This window comes from Gekko japonicus, unplaced genomic scaffold, assembly GCF_001447785.1.
Source record: "Gekko japonicus isolate JY-2015 unplaced genomic scaffold, Gekko_japonicus_V1.1 scaffold609, whole genome shotgun sequence".
In the NCBI taxonomy this organism is placed as follows: domain Eukaryota; kingdom Metazoa; phylum Chordata; class Lepidosauria; order Squamata; family Gekkonidae; genus Gekko; species Gekko japonicus.
The window spans coordinates 767,631-785,118 of record NW_015163106.1 but is presented as its reverse complement, the minus strand read 5'-3'; the positions used below and the strand labels follow the sequence as shown (position 1 = coordinate 785,118).

The 17,488-nt window shown below is 42.7% G+C and overlaps 1 protein-coding gene across 1 annotated transcript in view; it reads right to left on the bottom strand.

Moving 5' to 3' along the window:
• The window catches only part of TRPC7 (transient receptor potential cation channel, subfamily C, member 7), a 188,570-nt gene that overhangs the window by 60,960 nt on the left and 110,122 nt on the right, over positions 1 to 17,488 (bottom strand). Inside the window, exons 3-4 of the mRNA XM_015406784.1 lie at positions 14,246 to 14,410; positions 4,340 to 4,556 (exon numbers count right to left, since the gene is read on the bottom strand). Of these exons, the coding sequence (XP_015262270.1) occupies positions 4,340 to 4,556; positions 14,246 to 14,410 (382 nt within the window). The remainder of the gene's footprint in view (positions 1 to 4,339; positions 4,557 to 14,245; positions 14,411 to 17,488) is intronic.

Sequence of the window (17,488 nt, the reverse complement as noted above, 5' to 3'; positions counted from 1 at the left end):
GTGAAATCTGGGTAGGTTGCAAAGTTGCAGCATCAGAAAAGTCAATGTACAGCTTAAGGGAACAAGTTGTGGTGAAATGCCTTCCATCTCAGGATTAGTGCTGAAGAGGCTATAAAGGGCTCCTTGCTGGTTAACAGGAAGAAAATTGGGGGTGAAGATAAGTGAGTAAAAATCCCCTCCTAAGGGCTGAGACTTTGAGGAATTTCAGACAGACGATATAATCCGGAAGAGGAACGGTTCCCAAATGGTTTCTGGTCTGTCCGGAATATATTTGCAATTTCAGACACAAACGCTTCTGTCCCATTTAGTAAATGGTGCTGAAGCGTTTTACCTGTCAACTGCTTCCAAGTAGTCTTCAGTTTCCTCTCCCCGTTCCAATGCCCTTTTTCCTGCCATTTTTCGCCCGCGCGGGCCATCTCTGGGTTTTTTTATGTTCGCTTTATAGCGCTATAATGGAATAGCAGTATATCAACGCCATTGGAATGCCTGGAGTGTTTTGTTATAGTGCTATAGTGCTATAAAGCGAACGTTAAAAAAAAGCCGGAGATCGTTTGTGCGGGCGAAAAACGGCGGGGAAAAAGCGGTGCAGTCTGAAATGGCAAACTGCTTCAGATCCAGCTCTTTACTGGAAGGGGAAAGCCATGTGTGAAATGGCAGCCCTATACCGGTTTACTCCATGACGGATAAAAAACGGCTTCAAAACGGGTTAAAAAGAGTAATGTGAAATTCCTCATCTAGTCCCATAGAAACACAGATTATCTTGGCCAAATGGTAAACCCTGAGTCACCCCCTAAGTCATAGGTCATCAGGAGGCCAAGGTGAGAGTGAAACTTCTAGCAGACAGGAAGAGAAGGAGAGTCTTCTAGGAGGTGGGGAAAGGCAGAAAATAGAACTTTGGAGCTAGTTGAAGAAGCAGCACTCATTTAGGAGAAGGAAAGAAGTCCATCTTAGCTCAAGAGAGCAGCTATGAGCACATGGTCTTCAGAAAGTAAAAGATGATCCCTGAATACTAAAACCAAGGTAATGAATGAGCATAAATGATTACATCTTAAATAATTAGACAGCCTGTCACTTATTATCATCTTAGGTAGGGTTGCTAGCCCTGGGATGGAAAATACCTGGAGATTTTGGAGGTGGAACTTGAAGAGGGTGAGGTTTGGGGAGGGGGACAGACTTCAAGGGGTTATAAGGCCATAGGGTCCCCCCTTCCAAAGTGGTCATTTCCTTCAGGTGAACTGATCTCTGTCGTCTGGAGATCAGTTATAACCCCAGGAGATCTCCAGCCACCGCCTGGAAGCTGCCAACCCTAATCTGAGGAGATAAGTATATGCCAGGGATAGCAAATATACATTGCTCAGTCTGTTGCATTTACCTACACAGAGTGAGCTTTTACTTTACTCATTAGACTTCTTTTCATTTTAAATAGTGTCAATCTAATTTCTGCGAATCATGTTACAGCCCATTTGGTTCATGGAAAGAGAGACTCATAATCTGTTCAAATATCCAACATGCCAAACTTTTTATGTATAGCCAACTTTAGAAAGAGCTTCCATTGAACGTTCTTAAACTCTTCCAATGAAATGTATATTCTTATAGCAACAACTAATTAGGTCTTTTTTTCTCTTGCATTGCATGGTTGAACACTTGTTTAGTAGGGAGGGCAATGACTCCCACAGAAAGTTAAATTCCAGGCATCATTTCAAGGTTTGTGATGGAATTTAAATAAGCTGTAGATCTGTGGCCCCAGAGTTTGTACAAGCGGACAAGGGCTGTGAGTAATGTGCAGGAATACTTACAATATTACCTGTAATTGGGGAATCTCCAGGAACAAAAAATGAGTTGTGGTATTTGAATGGTGAAATTCTCAAGAAAAATATCCTTTTAGGAATCAAATTTCTCTTAACCTACTTTGAGAGAATTCCAATTCTGAGAGATGGATGGGCTTGGATGGAATTTGGCAGTTTGGAAGAAAGTGACTCATACTTCATGGCAATTGTTGCAGCACCTTGTTAAGTGCTGAATGATGCAAAGACTGGCAGCAGCGCATAGCTGAACATTACCAGAGGTATTCCAGTTGAACCCCACTGAAACCATCTTAGATTGGGGTGATTCTGCATAAGTTTGTTTATTAATATTTCTAGGATGAAATATTTCTAGGATGAAATATGAGTTAATATTTCTAGGATTTCTGGAGAAATCTAGATCTTGACAATTCAGAGACAATGTAGTATTCATTTTTGCACACTAAAAATCTAAAGCGAGAATATTTTTTCATACCCAGTGTTTTCAGATACCGATTGATTTCTTAAATTTAATCAGTACTATTGATTTTGAAGATTACTGAATTAATTCTAAGGCTGTGATCATACACACTAAATAATCCACTTTCAATGCACTTTCCAACTGAAAAATGGAGACAAAGGCCCTGGTCACATGGGAGGTTTTGGCCCGCAAGAGGAGCGGACCGGGGGCGCAGCAAATGGGTGCGATCACATCGCAACATCTGGGAAGCAGTGCGCACCCATCCCCGATCTGTCCCTTCAGGCTGAAAATGCACAGTAAACCCCCCCCCTTTTTGGCTCACTGCTACAAGTGCTTAGTAAGTGATGCTCAGTGGTGTGCCAAAAGCCAACACTGGGATGGGTTGGGTGCATGCCAGCAGATTCTCATGATGATTTCATTGTCTGTGTGGATACTGCTAGAAGTCAGCAGAACCAGGGCTGTTTTTCCCACCCTCTGTCTGTCACAGGCTCAGATGTTTGTGACAGTTAATTAAAGCGTTTTTTTATTCTGCCATTCTCCACCTATCTGATTCATGGTAGTTTACGAAGACAAATTTAAAAACCATTCAATATTAATAAATACTTAAACAACTGCATCAAGTTTCACACACGTGCAGTGCCCTCTCAGTTAAATCCATCAGTTAGTTAAGAAGTGTTCTGAACAATTCAGCCTTGCAAGATCACCTAAGGGCCAGACTAGAGGTTACCTTTGCCACAAAGCAGGTCATGGAATCACAACCTGTTTTATGGACAGTCATAAATTTGGAGAACTAATGTTTCCAACTGCTCTGGGGCCCAATTTGGCTTGAGAGCCTGGTGCGGAGGAACAAGGACTTTAGCCTCCTCCCATGTCATTTTCCTTAGCAGAAACAGCCACAGAGGCCCTATTTGCCCCATTGTGGGTAACCATGTGTACTGATTGCAGCACATGGAGTCTCAAATCATGGCAAATGTGGCTGCCCATGGACATTTTGGCTTGGGGAAATGATGCAGGGTAGAAGGCAGAAGCCCCTCCTCCCCAAAGCCATGCTCCTGAGCCAAATTGGGGCCAAGAATGCTTGGGAACATTAGTTCCTTGACATCATGTCTGTCTCTGAAAAGGATGAGTCAGGTTGGGGTTTCCCAACTCATGGCACATGTAACAACTATTTTGCCACGAAATTTAACCAAGTGGAAGCTTTCATGACTGTCATGAAGGGCTTTGTAGTTAAGAACCAACACCTTGAACTGGAAACAAATGTGCAACTGGTGTAAATATTTTAAAACTGGCATAAAATGGTTTAATCTAGATAATAAAACAGCTGTCACATGTTACACTAAATGAAATTTCCAAGCTGTTTTCCAGGGCAGTCCCATGTATAGTAAGTTACAGTAGTCTAGTCTTGATGTTACTGTGGCATGGATCATCATGGCTAGATCAGCTGTTTAAAAAGGGGACTAATTTACATGCTAGACGGAATTAGATGTTCACCACCACACCCACCTGCTTCTCATGTAACAGAGCAGGGTCCAACAAGAACTGAAAGCACTTAAGCAATAAGCCATAAGGCACATGTCAATTTATCTCCATCCCAGTAATTGCATAACTGTTACTTCATTCCATTCCTGTCATGGTTGTCACCATTTTTCTTCCTTTCCCTTTCTACACAGTCTCAGCCAGAGGAGAGCTGACATTGGAAACAGGATAGTGAATAGTGGTATAATATGTTCAGATATGTCCCCCTTGTAATATGTTGGAATACTCACCATATGGAACAGGTTCATTACATTAAGAGTTTTTACATCCTTTCAAAAGGTCACGAGGACTATGACTCAAGGATGCACAGAAGAAGATGGCTCTGATCTTCATGGTGAGTATTTCTAGATGTTGTGGTCATTGTGAGAAACATTCACCATAGAAAATATTCTCAGCAGATTTCCTGTAACAAACTTAGCATGGGGCCCAGCTTTTAACCACTTCCTATATGTTTGTAAACTCCCCCCATTAGTCCATTCTCTGAAATTCTCTTTGTTCTCATTTTTTTTGTAGAAGTTACAGATTTTGCTGTTCCACTTACCTAGGACCCATTTCATTATTAGCATTTCTGTCCATGAGAACTGTGTTGTTTTTACTCTAAATATTTGTTTGGGATGATCCATGGCAGTTTCATTGGGAAGAAGCTTTACACCTTCAAATCGGTCTGAGGCATTCACTACTAACAGTCCAAGAAAAATTGTGAAAGAAACTGCATGTGCCACAAACTTCATGAAGGGGCTCCGGAGTGTTTGTCCCAGCTGAAAAACCAAACATACACAAGCTGTAACACTTTCATCGCTTTCAAAAGTTCTGAGTCTTCTTTGTGTGATAATAATCAAGCTATTTTTCTTGTTTATGAATTAGATATGCAATTAAAACACTAAACATCATTTCATGTAACAATGCAGTCCTATGCAGAATAACTCCAGTCTATTTATCCCAATAGGTTTAGAGTACAGGATATTATTATTTTAAAAATTTTACATCCCTTCTTTCCCAACATCATTTCATGTAACAATGCAGTCCTACGCAGAATAACTCCAGTCTATTTATCTCAATAGGTTTAGAGTACAAGATATTATTATTTTTAAAATTTTACATCCCTTCTTTCCACATGGCTCAATGTGACTTACAATACATAAATAAAATTAAAATAACAATATCTAACTGGCCCCTCCCCCAATAAAATGCTTACAACGTAAAAGGTAACGGTTTCCCTTGCTCGAAAGCCAGTCAAATTCGACTCTAGGAAGCTGTGCTCATCTCCGTTTCCAAGATGAAGAGCCAGCACTGTCTGAAGATGTTTCCGTGGTCATGTGGCCGGCATGACTAAATGCCAAGGCACACGGAATGCTGTTACCTTCCCACTAAAGGGAAAGGTTTCCCTTGTTCGAAAGCCAGTCGAATCCAACTCTAGGGTTGCAGTGCTCATTTCTGTTTCCAAGCCGAAGAGCCAGCGCTGTCTGAAGATGTTTCCGTGGTCATGTGGCCGGCATGACTAAATGCCAAGGCACACGGAATGCTGTTACCTTCCCACTAAAGGGAAAGGTTTCCCTTGTTCGAAAGCCAGTCGAATCCAACTCTAGGGTTGCAGTGCTCATTTCTGTTTCCAAGCCGAAGAGCCAGCGCTGTCTGAAGATGTTTCCGTGGTCATGTGGCCGGCATGACTAAATGCCAAGGCACACAGAATGCTGTTACCTTCCCACTAAAGGGAAAGGTTTCCCTTGTTCGAAAGCCAGTCGAATCCAACTCTAGGGTTGCAGTGCTCATTTCTGTTTCCAAGCCGAAGAGCCAGCGCTGTCTGAAGATGTTTCCGTGGTCATGTGACTGGCATGACTAAATGCCAAGGTGTATGGAATGTTGTTACCTTCCCACTGAAGCAGTACCTATTTATCTACTTGCAGTTTATTGCTTTCAAACTGCTAGGTTGGAAGGAGCTGGGGCCAGAGATGGGAGCTCACTCTGTCATGTGGCACACTCGGGTCTTGAACTGCCGAACTACAGACCTTCCAGTCTGCAGCTCAGCATCTAAACCTCTGAGCCACCATGGCTCCTTACAACCTACACTCTAGTAAAAAAGTGAATAAAATACCCTTATGGTGCCTCCTAAATGTTTCCAAGGTTGGTGGGAGCATCCGTAGAGAAAGCACAGAGACTAGCTAATGCCAGATGGGCTTCCTTTAAGAGGGGAACACACAGGTGAAAACAAGTGAAGACTGTAGCTGGCACACAGGGACACAGGGAGATATGGCCCTTTAGATATGTAGGTCTTAGGCCAGGAATGGTAACTCTGTATAGGATTGTAAGGTCCTCTACTGTTAGCCCACTAATGGTATTTCTACTTGTGTCCTGAATGGTAAGAATGATCCTGTAGTGTATCAGGCCCCGGCAGGGCCGGGCATGCCTGGACTTGCCCAGGCACAAACACCTCAAGCTTCATGCCAAAAGACAATGGGCCAGTAGGATCCTAGCCAGGCCCAATGAAAGGGCTAGGTCTCAGGCCAAGAGGCCAATAGGTCTCTTGGTCACTGTAAATAGCCTATCGGGAGTGGGGGGGTGTTTGGTGGTGGGTTTCTCTGAGGGAATATAAGCCGGCCTGCGAGCCGGTTAAGGTGTCTTTGTTCCTGACTAATAAAAGGTATGCTTAGCTGAAATCACTTCCCGTATGCATACTTTTCAGATCCCTAGCAAGGTTTGCCTAAAAGCAATTACATCTCAAGTATATATCAACGGTTCAATAGAAATGCTGAATAACAAGATGTGCACAAGTTTTACTTAAAAAGAGATATATCTAGACATTGGATGTGAACACTGATGGCATTATAACAATAATGGCTATAGATCTGATCCAATATGCCATTGGACAATGAAATACATGCCTTATTAATATAACAAGCATGAGGAGGTCTGTAAAAGCCAATTCACATCAGAAGAATGATCCTAAAGAAGAAACATGTCAGCTACAGTGTGTTTAAAGCCACAGTCACATACAATGAATACGTGCGTGTGTGTGTGTGTGTGTAATTACATATATTTGCCCTCAGATCACATCGGATTTATGGCAACCCCTGGTGTTGTTTTCAAAACAAGATATGTTCAGAGGTGGGTTGCCATTGCCTGCCTCTGTGTCATGACCCTATTCCTTGGTGGTCTCCCATCCAAATACTGGCTAAGCTTCCATGATCTGACGAGACTGGGCTAGGATGAGCTATCTAGGTCAAGGTACATGAATATAGGGTTATGATTTAAAGTGTATTTCACATTTTCTTGGGGCAACTGGTGACAGTTTGCTAAATCTGTCCCCTGTCTGTGGCTTGTTTCTATGCAGTCTTTTCCCTTCAGGCACTTTTCTTCTCATCCAAATTCCAATACTTGAAAACAGCTTGGGAAAGCTGCTTGGGAAAGGTGGCTGTAAGGAGAGAAGTGACATGCAGGGAGGAGGTTTCTTTCCCATATACGCTTATTGGCCCCGGTCACACGGCAAAGTTGCCGCGGGAGAGGCACGGAAGGTGGGCGGATTATCTGGACACGATCACACCCCAACATCTGGGAAGTGGAGCGCACCCGTGGCTTACTGCCGACAATGCACGTTAAAAAACTAGTACCTCCAAGGTACTAGTAAACGTTTGCCACGGGCTGCCTCCAGACGCCCGTGGTGTGATCGCACCGGTGCGCGGCATTCCCCCCGGTCCTTCGTTTACCTACCGGCGCCGAGGGAAGGACCGGTGGTATGCCACCGGCACGTCTGATCGCGTAATCATGGATCAAACTGTGCCAAGGCAATTAGCCATGCCACTCCCCCGTGATATCTGGCCCGTGTGACCGGGGCCATTGTTGTTAAAATTGAATGTCCACTCCTCTCTTTCTATGTGATTGGGACAGATCCAGGTTTAAATGCGTTGACCTATGGCTGTCTCATTTAGTTTGGCACTAAGCCACTACTTCCTTTTCTGCATCCTAAAAGCTATGCTTTATGAAGCAGCATTTTAAAGTTTCAGATGTGCCAAGAATCTCTATCAATAACAGAAATGTTCCCTAAAGAATATATTACATTTTTAAGATTATAAATAAATTTGTAAGTTGGCCAGATATGGAAAAAATGAAGTGACTTCAAAAGCCTGAAATGATTTTCTCGAAATGGAAGAGCAAAACCTGTAATCTTTATCCCAATTTTTCATAGTGCTTCAGTACTCACTTTAATCATATATACCTGGGATTCTTTGAAGTCAGAGGGTATCTTTACATTTTTAAAAACACATGCATGCTTTAAAAAAAAAATCCTAATTTCAGCTTCCACAGTTTTGGTGTAGTAAGTTGCTAAAATGTCAGGATGAGTACTTAGAAACTAAGTACTAGCACTTTACTATATTATTATATTTATGGTTTTTAAGAATTGTTATCGTATTAACAGATGTTATACTTTTATATTATACTGTTGGAATTTTACTCTGTTTATTATGTAAGCCGCCCTCAGCCGGCCTCAGCTGGGAGCAGTGTTCCCTCTAAGCTAAGTTAGTGTGAGCTAGCTCATAGCCTCCGGCTCGCACATTTTTGTTTCAGCTCAGGGAGGATGGGGCTCCAGAGCAAACTAATTTATGCAGTAGCCAAATCGTTCGCTCAGAACTTTAACACCAGTAGCTCACAAAGTAGAATTTTTGCTCACAAGACTCCACAGCTTAGAGGGAACATTAGCCGGGAGGGCGTGGTAAAAATCTAATAAATAAATAAAAGCACTTTTTGGAATAGGCGTCTCAACATAAAGGTCAAAATACCAATGCTTGGACATTTTTATCTTGATCATCTCTGTCCCTGCTCCACCTACTGTGTAGGATATGGTGAGCAATGGAAGTCTTTGCCCCTCTTCTCCTGCCTTTCCCACTGTGCCCCTTGTGGCTGAGAGCAAATTTAATTCATGGCCAGCAACAAGCCACTAAGGCACAGTGGTTCACCCACCCATTGATAATGGGTCACCTGCTACAATTTTTAGTGTGTCTGAGGCAGGCAAACATGGGATTTCACACTAACGTGGAGGGTTCTGCAGATAACATGGGTGAGTTCAGGGTCAGAAGTATGTCAGAGGATAGGGATGGGGAAATCTTTGTAAGACAAGACACCAGCAATGCTCCCTCTAAGCTGTGGAGTCTTGTGAGCAAAAATACTACTTGGTGAGCTACTGGCATTAAAGTTGTGAGCGAGCACTTTGGCCACTGCGTAAATTAGTTTGCTCTGGAGCCCTCCTTCCTGAGCGGAGGCAAAAATATGTGAGCCGGAGGCTAAAAAACTGTGAGCTGGCTCACACTAACTCAGTTTAGAGGGAACACTGGACACCAGTTATAATCCGAATGCTACTTCAGAATTTTGGAGACCATCGCTATTCAATATGTGAGGCTAATTTGGGGGGCATTGCCTTTATTTTATTTATTTATTTTCATTACATTTATACCCCGCCCTTCCCGCAAGTGGGCTCAGGGTGGCTTACACGAACATTAAGTGCATATAAGTTATAATATATAAAATGCATAAAAACAATTTAAGAATTCACTTCCATCCGGGTGCAAGAGAGAGAGGAAAGAAAAAACTCCACGTTTTGCATAGCAGAGGGGAAGACTCGGGCCCCGCTTAGATGTCACACGGTCTTCCGGCGGTAACACTCTGGAGAACGGTGATGGTAGTGGCAGTGGCAGTGGCGGCTCCTATTCATACGCCTGGCGGAAGAGCTCCGTCTTACAGGCCCTGCGGAACTGCAAAATGTCCCGCAGGGCCCTGATCTCCTCCGGGAGCTCATTCCACCAGATAGGAGCCACCACTGAAAATGACCTGGCACTTGTTGCAACACGCTTGGCCTCCTTAGGGCCCGGGGTCACCAGCCGGTGTTGTGACCCCGACCAAAGTGCTCTTTGGGGAATATGTGGGGAAATGCTGTCCCTCAGGTATGTCGGACCCAGGCCATGTAGGGCTTTAAAGGTAAGCACCAGCACTTTGAAGCGAATCCGGTATTCTATGGGGAGCAACTGCAGCGCTTTCAGCATAGGTCGGGTGTGCTCCCACCTAGGAGCGCCGACCAACAACCTAGCTGCAGCATTCTGCACCAGCTGCAGCTTCCAGATTTGCGACAGAGGCAGCCCCATGTAGAGAGCGTTACAGTAGTCTAGCCTCGAGGTGACTGTCGCATGGATCACTGTAGCTAGGTCGTTGCGGTCGAGGAAAGGAGCCAACTGGCAGCTTTTCATGGAGCTCTGAGGTTGAATGAATTGTTGGTCTTATTTAAAATGGAAAGCCAGTGTGGTGTAGCAATCAGAGTGTGGGACTGGGATCTGAGAGACTCAGCTCTGAATCCCCACTTGTGCCATGGAAGCTTGGTGGGCGATCTGGAGCCAGTCACACTCTCTCAACCTAACCTACCTCACAGAACTGTTGTGAGGATAAAATGGAGGGGAGGAGAACAACCTGAGCCACTTTGAACCCTCACCGGGAGAAAGGTGGGACATAAACGAAGTAAATAAAAGTATATATATGGGGTAACCCAGCTATGCCTTTACAATCTGGAGACTTGCCACAGGGGTTGCGGATGGTTATTCTGAGGTTTATGGTATCTGTAACAAACCAGAGGTCTAGGGGATAGCTAATTTCAACATACAGTTCTAATGGTGGCTGGTACAACTGACTGAAGTTCTTAAAGTTTATTTAGGGCAGAGGGAGTGAAAAGCTAACCCCATTTTTTCAGCATGAATATGGTCTTCTGCTCTTGCAGTTTCACTTCTGGCTGCTAATTGTTTTGTGCCATGCAGAGCTGTGTTGTCAATTCAGAATGAAGGTTTTTTTAAAATCAATTGTAGCCTCCATGGGTGCTGGGCTGAGTTTCTTGGGGCAGAAATCCAAATTGTACTCATTATTTGACCTTCCTCAGTAGGTTTGGACATTGATCTCTCCTGGTACTATGATTCCAAATAAAGAAAGCTATGAAGGAAGATGGCATTAGCTCATCTGAATTTCATTTTAAAAAAACACTAGGCACAATCCAGCCAAATTTAAGGGTCTTTAAATTCCACTGATTTCAACTGGGATCTTCCAACAATCTCCTTCACTAAAATCAATGGGATTAAAAATGCTGAACTTTTGTTGGTCTATGCTCACATTTAGCACATTAATACTCAGGAAAAGAAATCTCACCTCAATGTCACAATATTACTAGCAACATCCTCTGAAACTATTTCTGAGAAAGTGAAACTCTGTCTGAAGGTCTAATGAATTACATTTTGTCTCCCAGTTCTTAGAGGCTTCTATAGCCCAATGCATGCTGTCATGGTTCTAAATCCGTTCCAGCAGATTTGCCTGTAACACAACCACAACAGCTTGCAATGCTGTCATCACGTCATTTCTCAACGTTAATACAAATGCCTCCTTCCGATACTTACTTAAGCATTTGTTTGCAGGAGCAACACATCCTGCATTTGGTGAGCTACTTTATGCCCCATTTTCTCGCTTCTCCATTTTATCCTTACAACAACCCTATGAGATAGGTTAGGCTGAGAGAGGGGGGGCATTAAACAAATTGAGATCCAGGATTTGTGCAACTAAAGTAGCACAGCCATTGTTACTGAAATGAACTTGACCCAGTGTCAAAGCAAATGAACGTTTGTTAATATCATTTCCCTTCTCCCCTGATGTCAGACATTCCATATTCAATCTGTGTTGCATCAATATTTTATGCTCTCTGTCACTGATGAAAGCTGCAGAAATTTTCCTTGGAGTGATATCTTTCATATCTTCATAAAAATATCATTTATGGCCGGATAAATAATGCAGGTCTTCAGAAGCTCTGAATCATCTCAAAAAAACAAACTTGAAGAGTTGGACCTGTTGTTTAATATTTCTGCTCAGTTGAAACTCTGCCTCTGCTCTGTGTGTGTGCGTGTGGGTTCATAAGACTTGATCATATTGTTATCACTTCCTTAGTTTCAGGAAGCTGCATATATATAGGCTTAGGTCAGACTGGTAGTCTGAGGCGCGAGGGAGTCGTGGCAAAAAAGACCCGGTACAACTTGTTCCAGGTATTCCCGGTCACACTGCACCGACTGATGCAGGAGCATACCGGGAGGAGCCACAAGGGAGCGTTCACACTGTTGGCCCAGAGGCGCAGCTGTAAGCAGCTTTTTCTCACTCCAGAAACATGTACCTATGCGCATATGCGCATCAGCAATTATCAATGCAGCTTGTTAGCGCGGCTTTTAGCGTGCACATGTCCGGGAAGCGGGATCAACGTGCTCTCCCAGGTTTGCTACCACTTTCACCTGGTATTTTTTAAACTCGGGAGGGAAGCATTACAAGACGGGTTGAGTATGGCTGGGGAATGCCTGACAGATGTGCCTGTGTGAACGGCCCCTTTAATCCTTTTGTGAAACGTTTCTGAAACGTGCCTATAACGGGCCAAACTGCCAGCCTGAACTCAGCCATAGTGTGCGTGGTGTAGTGGTCAAAGTGTCAGCCTAGGATCTGGGGGACCCAGGTCTGAATCCCCACTTGTGCCATGGGAAACTTGCTGGGTGACCTTGGGCCAGTCACACACTCTCAGCCTAACCTACCTCATAGGGTTGTTGTAAGGATAAAATGGAGATGCGAGAAAATGGGGTATAAATAATAATTAATAATGTGTTTAGTACGTTTAAGATGTTGGCAAACAGTAAAGATGATAGAGGTAACACTAGAGGGACAATGGGGGAACAAAAAAGTTAAGTCTTACAGCGTCACCATCATTGGTAACTTCCTGAGGCAGCTGACACCTAAAATGTACTATACCAGATATGAAGAATGGTGCCAATGAGGCCTAAGTGGAAATGTGTAGTTGACAGGAAACATCTAACTATACAGTTGAGCTGGTGTGGAGATCCCACCCCCCAACCTTGTACCCAATGCCCAAGTCTCAAGCCAACTCCCATTCTGCATCTCATTACCTATATTCCTATTTCCTTTGAAACTGACATGTGATCATTTCTGTCTAGTTGCAGTTCAGACACAGCACAAACCCATGATTTCATCAAACTCACTGTTGTTGGCATGACTGTTTGAATGGTGGGCCTCTCCATTAACTATGATTAGTTACTACAGTCCAACAAACCAGGATCTGAAATCACCATGAGAAGTTGATTTATTAACCACATTTTGTTTTAACTAGGGTTTCACATATCAAATGAAAGCAAACATTTTTGGCTCGATCCTGGTTTGTTCCCTGGCATTGCCCTCACACACTCCATGGCCACAGAGACACCTGGCCAGAGTGGAGGCAATGAAACCTGCTTTGTCAAGACATGCTAGGATCTGAGAGATTGTCTGAGAGCAGAACTCTGGCTCTGAGAGATTGTCTGAGAGCAGAACTCTGGGTTCACAAATTAAAGTAAATCAAAGCAAATAATGGGTATACACTATGTCTGAACTGAGCCCGAAATTCATAAGGTAAGTTTTGTAGAAAAGCTTGAGGAATGTGAAATAGCCCAAAATGTGAAATAGCCCTTTTGCTAAGTTTTTCTTCAAGGAAAAAAACAAAGGAGAATAGCATTTTCTGATGAAGGTTAAGTTCCAAAGGATGTCTGTGTTAAGTCATTATAACAAAATAAAGCAGAAATCAGGTGGCACCTTAACACTAACCAAGTTGATTCCAGCATAAGTCTTAGTGAGTGAGAGCTCATTCTGTCAGATGGAGAAAAGTTTCCTCTGATTGTTGTTATTATTGTTAGAAGAAGACTCAGTGGAAGGGACTTTTGGATAGTAACATCTTTTTTTTATTATTCTCACAAGTAACTCTTTAGGAGCATTTTCATGATAGAGGCCATATGTTCCACATCTTGTCTTATCTGTTCTACAAGTTTAAGCACTTTCTTCAAAATGATGAGAAAGATATTAAGCATTCTTTTCAGCTCGGCTTCCAGGAACTTATGAAACCGCCACAAGGTGAGTTTGTCTAGCAAAGAACCTTGACAGTACCAATTTGAACTCTTTCCTACCCTGCTGCCTGAAATCTTTTAACTAGAGATGCCAAGCATTAAATTTTAATTGCATGCAAAGCATATGTTCTATCACTGTGCAAAGGTCCTCCTCTCTTTCTAGATGGCACCCATTTCTCTCTCCAAAGTTTCCTCTTCCATAACTATAGATCTCCTTGGGCATTTGTTTTACCTGACATTGATAGTAATCCTTCCTCTGTTTATTTTATACTTTTGCCCTTGTCTCTAAATATTTTTCTTTCCCTCTTTGTTTTAGCACTTTCAAAACAAGATGTTTTCCTCCCACACCCAGTTGCCTGGTATTTAACTTGAGGAACCCTCAAGATTTTCTTCTAACTCTTGCACAATATAATAAAACAATATTTACTGGCTTTCTCAGTTCTGACTTCATAGCATGCCAATGGGATATAAATAATGATAAACAAACATGCACCTTAACCAATCTGTACCTTGCTGCAGGGAGCTATCCAATATGCTATGGCGAGGAATGGAAGGCCTATGGAGACTCCAAAGACAGCCAAGAATTTCACAGCAATCGACTGCTGACGTAAGCCTGAGAGGTTTTCATACCACATGGTAAGCAACTGCTGCTGACAGTTGGGATGAGCAACAAACTGCAAGAGGAAAACATATGTAAGCATTGCCTGAAAGAGTATACCAAGTACTCAGTGTATGTCACCTGACCACACAAACCTCCATGAAGACAGGTGGACGGTAGATCTGCATTTTTGGAAGCCAAAAAGATACAAAGAAGCAGCACGTCTTTTATATATTTTTCACTTATGGGGAAAATACAGACCAAAATCCTAAAGAAATGACATGCCGCACCATACATTCAATACTCATTTTCTGCCTCTTTTTAAGGAAAATGTGACTTACTATCCATGCAGATTTGTTTCCTTTTCCAACAGTGTTGGGTATCAACCAAGAGCAAGCTATTAGCAGTAGGGAGTTAAGAATTACTGACTTATGTTTGGTTCTTCTTTCAAAAATCTGTCCTGTAAAAAACATTGGTACTACAGTTACTTAGATCTTTATATTGAGAGCCTTTTGCTCCAGTGTTTTCCAGAACACTCTAATACACTTTATTTGAGTAATCACTAACTCGTTTGGTGCCCAGAAGGCTGGTACCCTCTTCCCAGTACCCAAACTCCTTCTCTTGGAACACCAGTACTCTTCGTGAGTTTTTAACTGACTTATTAAGGTCTCTTCAGGCAGTTTCTAGTTACACAAGACCAAGGAATTCTGTACTCCTCAGAGACAACTCTCCCTATTTGACTGGGCAGGGAATCTTCTCTCTCTTGAAGATCTACCCCCTTTCCTTTGTCCTGAATGGGAGTCTTCTCTACTACCCAAACGTCCTTGCAAACTCTCCCCCAGTTCTGTCTGTGTTCAAACCGCCCTTAGCTAATGCTGAATTCAGACTGTGTTCAGTCAAGGTTGAAATGTGACTCTGTCAGCACTAAACCCTTTTTCTGTCAGAGCTATTCATAGACAGTCTCAGTACACATCTCTTCACAGTTAAGGTAGGAATCTGACTGAATCTTCTCAGCATTCAGCTCTCTCTCTCGAGACTTTTTCTGTTCAGCTGATGCCAACCAGATTGCTTAGAGCAGCACGTCACTCAAGACTCTCCGACTTTGTGAAGAATTAACCCTTCACAGTCCTTTAGCTGTTTGTACAGCACTTCTACACCTCTTAAAAAGAGCAGTCCATCACAGCATGCCATTGAAATGTAGCTCATCAACTTGAAATTTCACTGTGCAAACTAGCTGATGGTAAAATTGCCATATCCCACTAGCTCCAAAGGAACTGACTGAACAGTAATGCATACAGTCCACACAATCACTCCTATAACATAAACTAACTTATTTATTAGATTTTTAGTTGCCACATACCCAAAGGGTCTCACAGAGACTTAGAACATTAAAACCAATAAGGTAAAAGCAGCATAAAAACAAATAATAATATAAAATATCAACATTAAAATATTAAACTATTAAAATATGTAGCTATCACCATACCACTAATAAAAGCAGCCCAAACATATGGTTACCTCCAAAGGCCAACCAAAACGACCTTGCATGCCCTGTGCATTCCTATTGCAGAAGACAAACTGCATTTACCATTCCCCTTTGCATCTATGGAAGTGCTGTTCTGCCAAACAGCAATAGTTCTGATATGGACATGGAGCTCTTTGTGTGCAGATATACCAGATTCTTTTCCATGCTGGCCAATGTTCTATATACATAATGGGGAATTTTACTTTTGATTATTCAATAGTCTCCAACTCATGGAAGAGAAGTGAAAAGTCACTGTGCATCTGATGCTCCATGCCAAGCATTGAGCTCCCATGATTGCACTGGATCGCGCTTGTCACCAGCTCACAGGCTGTATAAAACAATGCAGTGAAGAAAATCAAACTTACTAAGAGGGCCCTAAATCCCATTTTCCTCCTCCTTGGTCTTCTAAATTGGGAAGTGGTATCCCCATAATAAATCTGAGTTCTCAGCTCCTAAAGATGACTCATAAGTCTGCTTTTCTCTCTTTCTTTCTCACACAAACACATGTTTTGATTTTACTGAGACTCAAGAATGAGGTTTTGCTGAGTACAGGCTTAAAGATATTTTGCCATTGACATCAAGATAAGCGCCTCTTCCCCGCCCCCCTTCACTTGATTCTTTGCAGGGGGAAAAACAATCAAAACCAATGCTTACTTTTTTATTTTCTCAGGGATCTCAGACAGGTAGAATGCCATAGACTCCACCCTCCAACCCAGCCATTTTGTCCTGGGTACCAATTGCTGCCAATCTCCAGGTGAGGGCTACAGATCACTCAAAATTACAACTGCTCTTCAGGTAGCAGAGATGAGTTCCTCTGGAGAAAACAGTGGACTCTGTCATTATACCCTGCTGAGGTCAACACAGCAAATTGACACTGCTTGCCCAAAGCCAGAGCACTCCCCCAGAGCCTCTTTCTAGATCTCGTTGTATTGGATTCACAACGGGCTTTACTGCTAGTGTAGAAATAATACAGCAAACTAAACCTGTATTTAGTCAAACTGATGGCAAAGGCAAAGTCAGAGTCCAAAACGTTTGTACAAAGCAAATAAACTACTTCTTCGTTTTAATGTTAAAGTACCATTAACATCTCCTGGGGGAGAATGACATCTCACATTTGGGATCATTAAATATTGTCTAATTTGAGCTTTAAAAGCCAACTGAGGGTGAATATACAGCTGGAGCACAATGGAACTGTGAATGTTACTGAAACACAGTGTGACCTAGATAACAAAAAAAGCCCTGCCACGCAACAGAATAGTCATTGTGTGGATGGATGACAAAGTGGATTAGTTTGCATGGACTTCCTGTAGTTTCCCATGAGTAATGGAAGTATTTAATAGCTGCTTGGGATCTAGCAAGCTACTTGTTCTGTTGGGGCTTTATAATTAGTAATTACACCACTCATTCATACAGATGATGGTAGAAAGTGCTGTCAAATCACAGTCGACTTATGGTGGCCCCGTAGGGTTTTCAAGGCAAAAGATGAACGGAGGTGATTTGCCATTGTTTAGGATTGCCAGGTCCTCTTGTCACTCTAGCAGGGGGATTTGGAGGGCATTCCAGAACATCTCCAATGCGATGACATTACCCGCATCAGCGATGCTCTAGTTTGAAGACAAAACTCTATGG